At 39.5% G+C, this 17248-nt stretch overlaps 1 protein-coding gene across 3 annotated transcripts in view; it reads left to right on the top strand.

The window, feature by feature from the left end:
- Positions 1-14277, top strand: part of FILIP1 (filamin A interacting protein 1) — an 87863-nt gene extending 73586 nt beyond the window's left edge. Inside the window, exons 6-8 of one of the 3 annotated variants that reach the window (XM_007426956.4) lie at positions 5090-5147; positions 12409-12514; positions 13531-14277. In XM_007426956.4, the coding sequence (XP_007427018.1) occupies positions 5090-5147; positions 12409-12467 (117 nt within the window). In that variant the 3' untranslated portion in view covers positions 12468-12514; positions 13531-14277. Of the gene's footprint in view, positions 1-5089; positions 5313-12408; positions 12515-13530 lie in introns of all 3 variants that reach the window. The other 2 variants (XM_025165893.2, XM_007426957.4) reach the window with 2 other exon arrangements.
- Positions 14278-17248: the final 2971 nt, after the last annotated feature.

The following is a 17248-nucleotide window of genomic DNA, read 5'->3' as shown; positions in this document are numbered from 1 at the left end:
TCCTTCCTGTAATTTAAGATCATGATTCACTGTCTTGCTTCTAGGATGATACAAGCATGTCTTAACCTTCTTTGGTGCAGTACCAATTTTGATACTTGAAGAATGCCACAGTATCTCCCCCCATCCCTTTCCCCATTGTCTTTTCTCAAAGCTAAGCATACTAGTTTCCCCAGTTATTCTCTGTAAGCCTTGGGGCTTGTCAGCGCATCCTGTTTGCCCCTGCACAAGAATGACACATTTCTTGAAGACCTGGACATACAAGATCTTCAGCCCATCCTCAGCCTGCTGTTGCCTTTCCTTGCTCCATTGCAAAAGTGGCATTTTTTCACTTCTACTGGCACAAGCCATACTCATTCTCTTGACTCTAAGCAGCTAACTTCCCCCCAAGTAGGGGAGAAAGGGAGGATGTAGTATTTTGTGGTCAGTTCTCTGATCTCTGCGGAATTGGAGATTTGACAGCAAAGAATCTTCCCCACTTTTCTCCTGCCATCCATGGGAGCCAAGGGTAATGGGAGAAAGAAGGATGGAAAAGACCCACTTCTCCCATGGAAGGTACAATGGAAGGTATGACTGACTACAAGGGTATGTTGGCACTTTCCCCGTCATTTAGCTGCCTGCCATCCTCTGCATGTAAAGTGCTGCTGAGCAACAGGCAGTCTTTTACATAGGTGCCCAGTGGTCTTCCAGTAGATAGGTAGAGTTGTCACTTTGACACACATCTTCACTATATTAATAGATTGCTGATATGTGGCCCTAGTGAGTTCAGTGCACCGTGCACTGTGGGGAGGTTTGGGAGGTGTATGAGGAGGGGAAGTGGCACTCCCATGATACAACTACCCCACCTTTGCTGCAGCTCCACCTATCACAGGTGTGCATACGTATGCTCATTTATATGCATGTATAAAAAAGTTCCCTGCAGGGCAACAGACCTGCAGTTCCATTCCTAGCAGCCTGGAGGTGAAGCTGCCCTCTTCTGCCAGCACCCATGGGCAGCCTTACTGTCAGGGTGAGAAGTGCCACTTCCACCCCATTTCCTTTCCCCTGGAGGAAGGTGGGAAAAGGACTGTTCAGCTGCCACTCTGGGGAGACAAGCTAGTGCTTTGGGTGCCAGGAGAACTAGCATGGAAAAGACTCACTTTCCTTCCTTTACTCCCCATGCTGCTCCTGCCCCTTCCTGGGGAGAATGTCTCCTTTGCTCCTGGATCTCAAGTTGGAGACCTGACAGCAGAAGACAAGTACAAAGGAGGGGTTCTTTGTTCCTCCTTCCATCTCTCTCTCCATGGGCACTCAGTACAGACAGAGCCCTCTCTGCCTTGAAGTTGAGGCAGAGGAAGGGTTGGAAGTGCTGTCAGCCCTTTTGATTAATTCCCATTATTTGGAAGTGGGAAGTTGGATTCCTTCCTCAGTTGGTTTAGAAGGGATGATTGGATTTTCATCTCTTCTGGGGAGGCTGGGAACTACCAGTAGCCCATGGGTGAAGGTTGCCAGCCCTGCCCTGCCCTGCCCTACAGAGAGTAAATTCATATGTTTGTATCATCCTAATGCCCCTTTTCTCCTAGAATGGCAGAAAGTTAGGGCATTCAGATGGAAAGAAGCCAAGAATAGTGTTTTAGCCTTCCAACAATCCTGTGAGGTTGACTAAGCTTAGAATAAGGATCCTACATAGCTGACATTCCCAAGCCTGAGTTTTCCAGCCCTGTTTTACAGCTACAGGTAGTCCTTGCCTAATGACCATACATTCAGTGACTGTCTGAAGTTATGGCAGCACTAAACAAAGGGACTTATGACTGTTCCCCAAAGTTATGGCCGTTGAAGCGCCCCTGTGGTCACATGGTCAAAATTCAGGTACTTGGCAGCCCGCCCACACTTATGACTGCAGGGATGCTTCAATTCCCCCCACCTGCCTATCTCCCCCCCCCATCTATGCTCTTTTGGTCCCCTACACTTTGTGGCCCCTGCTGCCCTAGTTGACCTTTGCCATCTTCTTGCTCCTGATGCTGACAAGGTGTGACCGCCCTGGCCCTTTGTGAAGCAGCTGCTAGCCACACTAGGCTTTCTTCCCCAGGTTGTGCATGGTGGTTTCCTCACAAGACCTGGGGAAGATGGCCTCATGTCACCAGCAGCCACCTTGCAAATGGCCAAGGCAGTCACGCCTTGTCAGCAGTGGGAGCAAGAAGACCGCGAAGGGCAGCTGGGGTGGTGGAGTGCAGGGCGGCAGGGGCTTTGGAGTGCAGGGTGGCAAGGGTGACTATGGCTGGGACTGGGCTGGGGCGGCTGCAGCTTCCCAGGATGACTGCGGCTTTGCGCCGCACTGCTGGGTTAGGATGGGGCAGCTGCAGCTTCCTGGGGTGGCTGAGGTTCCAGGGCAGCTGTGGCTTTGCACTGCACTGCAGCTCAGAGACTTCTTGCAGCCCCAGCCAAGAAGCCCTTGAGCTGCAGTGTGACAAGCAGCCCCAGAGCCACGCGGTTCTGCGGCTGCTTGCTGCCCTGCAAGGCAGGGAGCAGGGTGGCCAAAAGGGCAGAGATGGGGGAGAATAGGTGGTTGGGGGGAATTGAAGGGGAGGCAGTCCCTTACCTTGGAAGAATCGAGGCTTGGGGCTGGGAAGGACCAAGCCAGGAATGGCTTGGATTGGGTTGGGTTCTCGGCTAACAACCAGTGGAATTTGGTTAATGACGGCAATGGGGATTGCCGGGATTGCCGTGGCTAGGCGATGTGGTCACATGACATTGTGCTTTATGACCACATCACTTAGTGATGGAAATTCCAGGCCAATTACTGTTGTAACTTGAGAACTACCTGCATTGCATCCTCCCAGACCAGAAACAGAAGAATCTTTGATCTTGGCCAGCCAGAGTGCTCAGGGAGAGAAGTTGCTGAACTGTAGCTATTCATGATTAAGCTGCCAGAAAGATCCTGCACTTGCTTTTTAGGAGAGTTTGCTCTAGAGCATTAATTAGCATCAGCAACACTTCCTTTTTTGTCTGTTATTTTGATTGGAGGGCTGACCAATGTCTTTCTTTTAAATCTTCCTACTGAGAATAACCATTCAGATATCTGACAAGGGAGGTTCAGGTTAATGAAACTTAGGCAAGCTTTCCAAACTGCTTGATTCCATAATGAATTAACTTATTAATAGTTATACTTATATTACCAGTAGAAATATAGCAGGTTATTATTGTTATTGTGATGATTGTTATTGTTTTAAATGTTTCAATATCAGTTCTGAGTATCTCTTTTATGATGATGCTTGAAAGCTTGTAAAGGTAGTTTTGTTCTTTTTATTAATTTATTTTTCCAGTCTGGAATGGGGAAGTTGAAAAGACAGTTGACATTTTAAGTTTCTACAAAGTCCTAATTGTATATTCAAACAAATAGTTTATGCTTGGTCTCTGAAACAACCAGTTAAGTTTCTTTGCAAAGGCTTATCTGTTGTTCCCACAATCATGGCTGTACTCAAATTGTAGGAGTTTGGATTATTGATACTTGAGGAGTGTAAGTTTAATGAAGGTTACTTTGCAGTGAATCATATATTGTGAATGTAAATACGGTTAAGATTATATCTGCCTTCCTAACAAGTTTGCAAATTGCTACAAACTACTTGTTGGGTAAAACGAATGTGCTGTGTAGATGTAATGGTCCCACTACCAGTTCTAATGAATGGACATGATCAGCTTTAAGGACATAGCTATCCTCCAATGGTCTTTCCTCTTTCCCCAGGGATTCCTGGGAATTGTAGCACCCTTTGGTGGGTACTGATGATCTCTGATACAACTGATCTACATTTCATCAGGCTTCTATTTTTTAGGCAAAGCTTTATCAGACAAAGTGGTATATAATAGATATGTCTGCAGCTTAGATAGACCTCACTGATTTCAGATATTCTAAAAGGAGTTAGATCATAATAGGAATACCAAAGTTTTGAGAAAAGTCACCAAAGTACTTCTCCAATCTGGCATCTTCCAGATGAACTGCCAAAGCAGTTTTGGCCATACTAGCAGGGAATTCTGGGAGTTGCAATCCCATTACATCAGAAGGGTACCAGGTTGGGGAATACTGCACTAAATGCTGCTTTAGTCCACGAATTAATAACCTTTTTAAGTCCTGACACTGTGGTCTTGTGTATTAGCCTAACTTCCCTTCTATATAGGAATACGGAGATCACCTTGAAGAAAGAATGCAAGAACAGTTAAATACACATCAACTTAACCCTGGCAAAGGAGACAGGGTGAGAGAGAAACTCAAGATAACCCTGCCTTGATTCTCTTTGGTATACTGTAAGAGGGGCAGAAGGAAACCTTTTCAGGCTTTCAAGATTCTGTTATTATACCCTACAACAATAGAGTTCCAGTAGTTTTTGTGGTATTTGTTTCATGACCTGGCCTACCTCAAAGGGCTAATATCTCCCCACATTTCCCGGAATCTCGTTACATTTGGAATTTTTAAAATTTTAATTCCAATGGGTGGGTGAGTGTGCAAATGCCATTTGTGGGACTGACACAGGCCATCTTGCCAACCTTTGCATAATCTATACTAGACTCCATCAGCTTGCTGAAAGGAGTTAGATTGCTCTTGGACTGAGTCCCCAGCTACAGTATATTTATCTATGGAAACTGAGTCCCCAACTATATTTATTATGGAAAATGTGTCTTAAATGCTTTCTAGATAAGAAGCAATAGTTGTGTGTGTGTGTGTGTATCTGTATGTATAGGTGTATATGGAGAGCCAGGGTAGTATAGTGATTAAGATGCTGAGCTAGGAGCATGTGTCCCAGATGCTAGTCTTCCTGTAGGCAAAGAAGCTGACTGTTGATTTTGGCCCAGCCCTAGACTGCGAGGGAAGTTGAAAAACATACCCACCAACCTGCACTGGACCAATATGTTAGATTATAGTCCATAACCTTCAGTGAAGAGGCCTCCGTCCTGCAGTGGATTGATCAACCGAAGCCACTCGGCTGATAATAAGTGTGTGGGTCTGTTTGTGTACATGTATGTGTGTGTTTGTGTGTACAAATTAATAATGCATAAAATTAATAATGCATAAAAAGTCTAACATTGTGGCTTTTCCCCTCTTTCCTTCTTTGTCTTGCAGACAGGACAGGATGGGTCATCCCAGAGACCTACACCCACCCGAATCCCTGTATCTAAAGGTATGAAAGCTGGGAAGCCAATAGTGCCGGCCCCTGGATCAGGAAATCAGACCAAATTCGAGCCTCGTGCCGAGACTCAGTCTATGAAAATAGAACTGAAGAAGTCTTCAGCCAGTAGCTCTGCCTCCCTTGGTGGGGGGAAGGGCTGAGGGCAGTATCTCGGGGGTATGTTGTGCAGGTTTTACTGCTACCATGGAAATAAGCCCCGTCGGTGTGGTTTTTAGTGTTTGCATGTACTAAGGACACCTGCTGAAGCTGTCACATCAACTAATGCATGCATGTCTTACCTACTGAATATAGTAATCCCTTCTTTTCCCCTCAGTTGAGTTAAAAACTCATAGGTCAACCTTGTTCAGCCACTTCTAAAATTGAGCTACTGATTAACATTTTCAAACATCTACTCTCCCTCTTAATTATGAGATTATTTTCTTATAATCACTTTTTTGTGCATTATATACTCATTTGATGCTCTCAGGGCATCTAAATGAGTAGTTTGCCAGAGAAATAATGGAGTTGACTGTTGAATTGCAGCTCATTAAAGAAGGCATATTGTTTGTTCCCTCAGTTCTGATGTTTCTCAGATAGAAACTGGCAATATGGAAATACCCCAGCTAGAGAATTAGTAGTTTGGCAAAGAACTGAAGAACTGGCCTTTAATCTTGTAGAATTTTCCTCCTTGTTAAGTGAGGCTCAACTGAAGGATCATTAAAATTCTCAATCATGTCAACGAATTACAAATCAATTAGGTAGTAAAACAATAACAATTTTATATAGTGTTTTATATATCTCACTCTTGACAAGATTCTGAAACAAACTGGAGTATTGACCTGATTAAATACAAGGCATTCTGAATCAGAGTCAAGGCCTGAATCCATGACAGGAGTAGATTGGACATTGTCTTCTTGACTGTGTGTCTTCTGTCTGTATTGAATTTTTTGAAGTGCTTTGCTCTTGTTTTTGAAAGCATGTTTTAAAAGTAGAAATCTCTATACGATGTGCTGACTTCAATTATGACGGAAGCTTTCTTAAAAGCAAACTAATGGAATAAAGACTTCTAGATTTGGTGGAAAGGACCTTGATACAAAATTCCTTCCTTCCTTTCCTCCCCTCCAATTGGATGATCTGTTCAAATTCAGCAACAGATTCCTTAAGATTCTGGACTGGAAGGAAGGGTAATAAAAAAGAATCTTCATGGAATCAATGCATAATTTAAAAATGAAATGGTCATATTGGCTAAAACAGAATGAATTTGTTCATTAGAAGGCTATAGTGAGAGCTTCTGAAGGGAAGAGATGTAGTTGTTTGAGAAAGCCTATAAAACAGAGATAGCCATCCATCAGTGGTTGTAAGTAAAATATGAATAAACAAATGAGTCATAACTGAAATGGTGCCATAAGTGATAAGTCTTCTATAGTTAGAAACCACGAATTGGAAAGAAGTTATGGAAGATAGCTACATTTTCTTCATCACTAGAGGATTTATGTACTGAAATGTTTTCAGATATTTCAAATTCCAGATGAATAACATATTAGTTAAGAGCAGCAAGAACTTAAACAAGCAGTTCTTTCCTCAAACTATACTGAGATCTCAAAATATCATAGATCATGATGAGAGTGCAATTTTTTAAGTAAGATGAGATATTGATATTTTAGTTTACTCTGAATTTGATATCTCACTGTCCTCCAGCTTAGTGCCTGATGCCTGATTAATTGAACTTCCAATTCCCATAATACCTTGCTACTCTGGTGAAGGGTTCCTGCACATGTGGCATTTGTGCCCTGTGCTGTGCCACTCTGTTCCAACAACACTGTCTTCTTTGGACAGCCAACCCTATTTTGAGCTTTACAATTTCTGCATTTCTGTGAGCATTACTGGAGTTCTGAGGGGCTTGGAGGCAGGCTGTTCTCTCACAACTGTTTGTGCCCTCCCCTCATCTGAATGTGGGGCTCTTGAATAGATTTCACAGGCAACCTTATCTGCAAATGCATCTGAATTCTTCATGTCAGTCTCTTAGATTCACAAGTTGTGATTTAAAACAACAACAACAAACACAGCTCCTATGGATTTTCCCTGCTTAAATAAGCAGCATACAACAAATTCTTTTCCTGTCCTGGTTCCCAGCCCCCAGCTTCTTGTAGTTGGAAATATAGTGTAAAATGATACATACATGCACATCACAGTATTCTCTTTTGGGATAAGGAACAGTATACAAAGTACAGAAAAGGAATGAGAAATAATAAGCAAAAGGAACTAAAGACACAAGAAAGGAGGAAAAAAGAAAAAGAGATATAATTATATTTAGTTAACACCAATAGCATTCTCTGTACGTCACCTTGCTTCCACCACATCCATGCACCGCTTGTTTAAATTTCTCACCTCTTTCTTTTTGAGGATCTTATCAACTCCAACCACAACGTTATTAGTTGTTCTTTTCCTCTTAACCCATTCACTTTTTCTTCACATATTTGTTTTGCAATTCGGTCCTTTTTCATTTTCTGTGGGTGACCAAACCATCTCATCATACTTCTTCCATACTGCTCACTTGTTTTTGTATTAAATTCACATTCATTCAGCACCCCCACATGCTTATTAAGCACATCGTATCCATTACATTCAACTTATTTTTAAATTTCTCCTTTCCTGCAAAACCCTCATTTCCATATAACGACTTAGGTAGAAGAATTTAGCTTCTTTCAACAAACATTCATTCCTCAGAGCAGACCACATACTACTTATTACCGTTCAGCCATATTTACACATCTTCAAATATCTGTCTCCATTTCCCCAATTTAGGAAGCATTCTACCAAGGTACACATTCATTTACTTACTCTAGATGAATACCATTTAGGTATTACTTGCAATAATTCACTCCATTTTCTCCATCAAGCACAACTACCTTAGTATTTCATTCATTAATCTGGAAATCCATAGTACATTTTGCATCATATAATCTGACTAACATTTCCTGCAAATCATTTGGGTTCTCAGTCCACAGCATGGCATCATTTGCATACATGTTCTTATCTCCAGCCAACACCCTTCTGTCACCACAAGCATTTCTTATACTTTTGTCCAACTATCTTCATTTAGATATATTACCCCTTTCTCTTAGTTTCACAGATACGCAACATATCTATTTTTCTTTCTTGCCTTTCATTTGTTAATTTACTCTTTTTATATTCCAAGTTGTAAACTTTCATATGCCATGGTCATCACCAGGTGGGCCCATTGATATTGATTTCAATTGCCCATCATGGCTGTGGTCAATTGAGACTTTCACATAATATTGAGTCAGTTTGCTATAGTGGCTAAGGTGCTGGGCTAGAAACCAGGAACCAGAACAAGTTCTAATCCTCCCTTAAGCATAAATCCCAACTGTTGTTGTGGGGAAAGTAGGAGATAAAGCCATAAGTATGCATGTAGGATTAAAAGCTATCTAGCGATCTTTAGTACAATAGAGAAGATGTAACCAGCCTTGGTTGTATCTGTGCCATGTGCCACATTCCCTAATGATAGGAAGAGTCTAAAATGAATGTGGTTTAGAAAAGAAATTGTCTGAATATAAATGTGATGAATTAATATATTCATTTTTATCAAACCTATTATACCTCATGGGATTTTTGGTAAAGACCAGGCTACCCAGTGCTAGGGCAAAAGATGAATTAAATTTTCAATTACAAGGCTATGCTCTGACCATAGGAACCAATGGCAGCTATTCATTTATATGAGCCAAGGAAAGGTATGCTTTAATACATTGTTGAGATAGCAGTTCTGTCCCTTGCATCTGCTGAATCTATAGATTCTTATTCCTGATAACCATGTGAAATAAAGGGTGAATTTGTTTTGAATGGAAATAAGGGATATCGGTGAAGTACCAAATCAGGCCTTGTTGATATGTTTTCAGTATTTTCATTTAGTATTGAAAAAAGATTGAACCCATTTTACTATGATTTTGCAACTCACCAGCAATCATTAATTGGTTTGGTAGATTGATTCTTCCATAGCTTTTTATGTTGCTTGGCAGATAAAATAAAGCTATGCTTTAGCTTTGAAAGGGAGAACCGCATGATTTAATTTAGAATAAAATCTACCAACAGGGGCAGACTAGCAGTAATAAGAAGCTTGTGCCTGCTATCCCAGAATACTTCCCTGAATACAAAACTAGCACATAATCTTTCTCCCGAACTTAGAGTTATATGTACCGGCCCTTAGATTCAAGGATCTTTGGAGCAAACAAAAATCTTGCTAGAAATATAGGCTCTGTGTAACATCCATTGATGGCAGCTATTGTCCAATCAATTCTTAACGTTCTGCAGTGTAAGACCCTAGATCATTTCTTCAGCTATTGCTCTTCATATAATGCCTTAATAGCACTAAAATAACAGGTGGTTTCCCAAGATATGGTTTGACGGGGGACTAAATGCATTATTTGCTAGTTTAGATATCTTCTCAAAATTAATTTGGGTTTGAGGTCATTCTGATAACAGTATAAGTTGCCACATTTGCACTGTAAGCTACCCCCCCCCACCATGTTTTAACTGGCTTATAGCACCAGCTACTATAGTAACAGTGGCTTTAGAAGGCTCTTATGTGCTTTTATTGCATATTAGCTGCTGACATTTGTGAGCATGATCGAAACTGTCATTTCCTGGCAGTGAGATCATCTTTTGGGGCTTATTTTCACAGAGGGTTATTTTTTCCCCCCCAAATCAGTGTAATTCCTTTAATCTTTACTGAACTTTTACAAAAGCTTGAGCTAATATTTTGTGATTATAAAAGTTGACTTCATGTTAAAACTATCTTACTACTTGGACAAGGTTCAGCTTTAGGAATTTTGTGTATATTATGATTAAGAACTTCTAGGTTGGAAAGTATCAACCAAGAATGCAAGAACAAACAGAAGTGTGTTTGGATTTAATTATATTAACCTTCTGGAAGTTACAAAATGTGATACACTCCAGTGGGGCATTTGTAGGAAAGAGTCTTTAAAGTTGTTCAAACACAGAAGTGGCAGATGAGAAATCTGTAAACTATGGCTCTGCAGAAAATTATTTAAGGAAAGAAATGTAACTTTGAGTTACTATGATTTAATTTAATCAGTATGTTTTTATATGGTTGGGATATTCAGAGTTGATATTTGGGGTACCAAATAGCCATGTGCTAAAAGACCGCCATCACATTAGTTATAAAAAGCAAATATGGGTATAAATTTCAAGTTTTACTTTTTAAAATAGTCAGAATAGTGACCTGACAGTAAACTTCATGAATTTCTTTGGATCATACTTCCAAGTAAGTATAATGAGAATTGGTTGCTTTTTGAGTCAAGTTAGAGTACTGCCATCTAGTGGCAATGTCGTAGAATAGGTTTTAAAATTTGACCTCAGGATTTATTGATTTCACTTTGATTTAACCAGCATTTAATTTAATCAGCTTTTTCCCATAAGAGGCACTTCTGCAAACCATACATTTGAAAAATTCCAAAACTTGGTTTACCTATCCCTAAACTGGAACAGAGAGCAATCATAAATAATAATTATTATTATTTACAGCTTTATCTGGAACAGCTTATATCCTGCAACGATATCTTTAACACCATCAAACAATAACATCTGCCTATCCCAGATTCTTGGGAAGGACTAGATAGGTGGATAAAAATGCCAAATCCAGTCTAAACATCTGGCTGACTGTGCGACCAACCATAATAATAACGTATATTGGCTCATCCCTATAATCACCATTTACTGCTTTGCAAGTATGAGAATCTTTGCACTAGTAAACATTTAATATACGAAAAATTAACACAGAATTATTGGATTTGATAACAAGATTATGAAAGGAACCCCCATCTTAAAAAAAGCAATGATAGTGTAATACCATTTATATATCACTATGAAAATGATAAACTTCATGTCAACTGCATTTGACATTTATAAAGAATTAGACTCAGTCTCCTTCCAGAATTTTCAAAGAAAGGCACAGTTAACTATACTGAGTTTGCCCCACAATCCATGGGCCAAATTAACTGTAATTTCCTCACTCCTTGTTGTGCTATCATTCAGATTCTTCTGATTCTTCATGACCCCACAGACACAAGGATTGTCTGTCATAACTGGTTCTTTGAATTCTTGGAAGCTCATGCTTGCGTCATTGGTGATAGCTTGTAGCCATCTTGTCTTCTGTTGGTCTCTTTTTCAATTGCCTTTGCTTTTTCCAAGCCTTGGGGTCTTCTCCAATGATTCTTGTCTTCATATTATATGTCCAAGATATCTAAGTTTCAGCTTCATTATTAATGCTTCCAATGATCCACTTTGTTTTACTTCATGTAAGATGGAATAATTTGTCCTTCTTGGTGTTCAAGCAATTCTCAATAACTTTCTCTAGCACTGCTATTCAAAGGCATACATTTTTCTTTGTTCAGGTTTTCTGATGATTCAGCTTTCACAGCCATATGTTAAAACTGGGAAACTATGACCTTGACAATAAGTACGTTTGTTGTCAGTTTGATGTCTCTGCACCTTAATATTTTGTCTAATGTATTTTATCCATTCCTTTTACTGGATCCTAACAGCTCAGTCTGAAGCATACAAATATATATGCTGTATAAGCAAAAATAGGATAAATAAACCCAAAACTGAAAATCCTTAAAGAAAGAAAGGGGATACTTTTTTTCTTATGGTATTGGTGAGGTCTCAGAGTAAAAAAATATGGTGATATATAAGATGAAAAACATAGTCCTTTTAAAGTACACAAATGCTTTCTTTAACTTCATCATCAAATGCCATTTATAATGGAAAGAGAGTTTCTGCCTCCAGTGAGAGGCTAATACTGTAATTTTCTTTTCTATTGCTCAAATTGAAGTTTTAAATAAGAACTGGACAAGAATTAGTTTCATGGCCAGATTCCTAGAAGGAATCCATTTCTCTTATTTCACTGAGAAAGTGGTCAGAGCCCAGCCACCTCCTTCCATGTCTAGAGTTTTTCAAGGGCAACATTGTGTAAATATGGTGAAAAAAAGACACTTTTTTAACCTGCCGCCCTCACCATAGACTGTACAGACCTCCTAGCTCCATATTTCTAGACAGGGATGGAAGGGGTGAGATTCTTCTTCCAAAGCCCCACTTGGATATTCTCCTGGCCATCTTTTCAGGCAACAGCAAGCTTATCATCTTCCAAGCTGGACCACAATCCATTGACTGAGTTTAGTGTGACCTGTCAATTCACCCTGTCCTTTTTTTTTTTTCTTTTTTTTTTTTTCCTCAGGCAGTTTGCTCAGGCAATTTTACCAAAGCTCCCAGTATTCCTTAGGGAGCCAGTTTTGAATGAGACCTACTTTACCCTGCCCATCCTTGATCACTCCAGCATGACTGTAAGTAAAAAGGAAACAGACCTCGCTTTCTGTCTTTTTGCCACCATCCTTCTTGAATATGCTACTCATCTAAGAAGCTGCCATTAGGACAACTGATGGTGATCTGATTGCAGGTCAGTCAGTAGAACTGACCGAATCATCACTGAATCCAGTACTCCAACTCCATCCCCTACAAGCCATTTTATGTGAGAAGAAGTTTTGTTTTGTTTTTAAAAGAAATCCTTCTGAAGCTCCATAGGCTTAGGATGAATTCTACTTTGACTGAGGTTAAGTCTACCCTGAATTGCTCTCTTCTGCACCACATTATAGTTTTGAGCCAAACTGAAGCACAGTACTATTTTAAATTATTATAATTTGCTTTCAGGGCCAACGATGATAGATAATGTTTCATTCTTTAAAAGAAGCTAAGTTTTAGATTTTTTTTCCTAAAAAAAATGTTGAAAACAAAAGCATTCACTCTTTATGTATGTATGTATTCAAATATTTATTTGAATTGTAATTATTTTGGTCATTATCCAGTACCTTGGATGCACTGCCTATATTTAGAGGGTCTTAATAACTATGCCCCCTCCCAGTTTCCTAAGTATATGGGATAAAGACTCAAAGAAGAAATGGGAAGTCCACATAATACAAATTATATGAAGCACAAGTAATTTGCACAGGCCAAAGTTAGGAATGTGAAAGACACGTGTGGTTCTCCCTTTCCCCATAAAGTTTTCCTCACCTTGTTGATTGTTCAGGTGATAGGGAAAAACAAGGCTTGATTGTCTTCTATGAAGATGCTCTGTTCTAAACAAGTGGAATGAATTATCCCTTTTCTGTGTCTGAACATGAGGGACAAATATTTTCTGGAGTGCTCCAGGTTCTACTCTAGCAATCTTGGGTAGTTTCAAATGTCACTTTGAAGCATCTATAATATAATGATGGGATGAAAAAAAATAAGCAGTATGGTTCCTCATAAACATTCATGTTTTCCATGGTAACAGCTATTGCTTTACTATGCTTTTCCCCATTAGAGAGCATCATCATTCGTCAGGTGCGCATAAATGCAAGATGAGAAGCCACATCAACTCCGTGTTATTCTTGTGCACTTCTTCTCCACTCCTCTGGGTTGGATCACTGTGAAAGTTCCACCTCTATAATTCTGATCTTCCATGCTACTGATCACTCGTGGAAGTATATTTTACTGCTTCCGTTGGATTTTGATTTTTCTGTGTGTGCATGTGCAACTTTTATTTCTTAAGAAACTGTGTTTGCTGTTTTTTAAAACTAGATGGTAAGAAAGGAAAAACACGTATTTTGCAAAGCGTCCAAACCAATTGGCATTTGTCTGATTTTGTTTGGTGTTTCCTACATAATTTATTTTTATAATACACTTTGTAATGCAGGATTTTATTTTGCCAGATCTTCTGACTTCCTTGTCCATAGCACATTAATTTTGTAGAATACACTGTCAAAATTGCCAGGTGCCAGTTTGAATATTTTCTGTAAGTGTTTATAAAGATATTGACTTGACCTCAATAAAGGCACCTTTTTAAGAAAACTTGTCACAGATGTTCCCAGCCATAATGTGACTGTGTGACTGAATTGCCCTGAAGACTGCTTTATAAGATAGTATTATAGATCTTTGCACTGTGCTATGATTTAATATAAAAATAATTACCAACAAACCAAAGCCTTGAAACTGTATTTGACTTTTAGGATTGTTTTTAAATATTGTATACCAATGTCTATTAAACAATGCTTACATGTGTGCTGTTATATATTCTTGTGCCAAAGTTTCCTTTTTATTGCACTATACCAAATAAATTTTCATAGGTGTGCAACAATACCACGGTGTCCCAATTGTAGCCCTGGAGTTAGAACAGAAAGCAATTATCAAAATTTTTATTAAACATTCATACTGATAAAAAAATTATGCTATGTTAATTGAGATCAGTTTAACTAATCAGATGGAGAGATTAATTGCAATCTTTTCAAAGTTTGGTGTACCTAAGCCTAAATTTGTGTAGGTTTAGGCAGCAAATTATCAGCCAACTCCTTCTATCTTTGTGTTATTTTGACAGTTTTCAATTAGTTGCACACTGGCCTTGTTTGTCTGTAGCAGGAATTTCAGTTCCAGAATAAGTTGAATGGTGGAGGCCCGCATCCAAAATCCTTTGCATATGAACCTAAATTGTATATGTACAGGTATTTTGTTAGTTTTCCCTTCCTAGTTTCTCCTGTGCCACTCCTGCATGTCCCTCACTCCTTGGTCAACTTTTGAAAGGAGCGACTGGGTGACAAGGATGTGCCTTACTCATCTTTGGAGTCCTTGGCTCAGAGAACCCCAAGGACTCCACAGTTCAACCCTGAGCTACATATATTCGCTTCTATTGGTGACTCATCTTTGGGTGTCCAATCCATATGCCATTGAAATGCTGTGTTATCATTCAGGATGACATTCTTCAGAATTACAAAAGGGACAGCAGGGCAGGGCATCTGCTGAGCTTCAAAACTAGTTTCTACCACTGTTATCAGTCTGGACTTTATCATGAACCAAATGTGTGATTTCATGAAAGGGTATTTGTGAAGGATCTGGACCCTAAATTTAATCATGATGAAATATTTATATTTTATAAAATATTGAGAAGAGGAAAAGGAATCATGATGAGCAAAAATGGAGGCTGGAAAAATAATCTGAAAGCAGACATTTGAATGAGGCTAGAGAATTAGTAGAGATCCAGGTTGTTGTAGTAGTTAGGCATCAGGCTAGAATCTGGGAGACTGTGAGTCCCCGCTTTAGGCACGAAAGCCAGCTGGGTGACCTTGGGCCAGTCACTCTCTCAGCCCTAAGGAGGCAAGGGTAAGCCAATTCTGAAAATCTTGCCAAGAAAACTGCAGGGACTTGTCCAAGCAGTCACCAGGAGTTAACACTGACTGGAAGGCACCCCCACACACCAAGAACTAGTACTATATAGATCAGTGATGGTGAACCTTTTGGGCTCAGCTTGTCAAAAATTCAGAAAATGCCTAACTTGACTCCGCTGGCATCTCTCCCCCCCCCCACACACACACGCCATGAACAAAAGAGAAACAATTCTTTATGTATTCATTTATTTAAAAAAATACAGTCCAATCATGTGTGGTACTATGTATTATATAAAGAAACGTCAAATAATCACAAAAATGAAATACGAGTAAAACAAACTCAGTTTCTTTGGTAACTCAAACAGGGAGAATAGTTGTTGGATGTTGGTGAATGCTGGCGTGTCACCCAAAATGTGCCGTGTCACCTTTGTCATGTGTGTCTTAGGTTCACCATCACTGATATAGATGATAAAGTATTTCCTTATGCATTACATAATTTGGGTTTTCTATAAAGTGTGGACATAACCCGGAAGATTTTGCTCCTCGAATATATTGCTACATCTGAATGATAAGTACAGTACATACCTAAGATGGTATTTATGCAAGATAAGATATGAAATGGCCTGCTAGCTATACAGGTGACTGTAAATTCCAATGAAATGAAGGGGAATTTATCAATAAACATAGAAAAGATCAGCCAGCAGAAGTTAATCATAGCCTACAACTTCCTTATGGGATGACAACCAATTTGTCTGACTTGAAATTTCCCCTTTTAGATTTTGTGGAGACTTTGGTAGATGACAACATTTTGATTAAGGCAGGGTTTTCTATTTATAAATTTATGCTAATTGGAAAACCATGAAAATAAAAAGATAAATTTAGTGGTGTGCAATTGCATTTATCTTTACAATTTCAATAATTATCTCTAAATGCTGCAGATCACATTCATCTTATGCCTTTCTATCCTCTGCTAAACTCCAGCTGTTGAGACCCACAATGCTTCCCTCAAATGAACAACAAAATATTTAATAGCAAACTGTTATTTACTGCAGAGGTGCACACCTTCTGTTAGCTTGAGGGTCTCACAAAGATTTATGTGGCTCTTTGAAAGCTGCACTCTAAAAGTGCCAGGGTCCATTCTGAAATGGGGTTCCCATAGTTTTAAGAGGATGAAATGGTTAAGTATCTGCATGGAGTAGAGTTCTCATTTAGACTCCAAGCCACCACGGAAAAAAAAAAAAAAAAAAGCCCAAACTTTCCCCCTATCCACTCTGGGGAGGGTCTCCGAGGTTCATTTTGTGATAGGAAACATCCTTCACTAGAACTGTTTGAGAGTCCCCACAATACTTTTTCAAAATTCTTGCAAGCTAAAAAAGAAAACCTATTTTATCTTTGATGATTAACTGTAACAGCAGCAGAACTGATATAGCATTCAACAGAAATTGCGGAAAGCAGGACAGAATAGAGTCACTGTGCACCATAGGGGAAATGCAAGGGAAAGGCACTCTCCAAAATGCTATCCATGCTTCTAGTTCTTGGCAGGCAATCTACAGTATTCTGTACATCCGTCTACTTTCTTGGCTCACTGCCCACTGTTGTATCAGACTACTTTCATTCAGTACTCCAGAGTTAACTATATCTCACATAATCCACAACCTATAATAGCTACCCTATTAGGGGTGATGGGGATTGTATTTCAATAATTCTGAAGGGTGGCAATTTTGGAATAAGCCAAGTCATCTTATACCTGAAGCACCTATTTTTATTATCAAGATCTTTTTAAAAAACAGCCAACAGAAATTGCAAGGAACACCGCACAAACTGATAGGTTTAAATGTAACTGACGGCATAGCTGTCTTTTTCTGTACCCAACGCTCAGAAGCA

The sequence above is a fragment of the Python bivittatus genome, unplaced genomic scaffold (genome assembly GCF_059951505.1).
Source record: "Python bivittatus isolate LINGU-HERP-01145 unplaced genomic scaffold, Pbiv_v1 ctg000020_np1212, whole genome shotgun sequence".
Taxonomy (NCBI): Eukaryota; Metazoa; Chordata; class Lepidosauria; order Squamata; family Pythonidae; genus Python; species Python bivittatus.
This window is presented reverse-complemented; position numbering and strand designations above follow the sequence as displayed.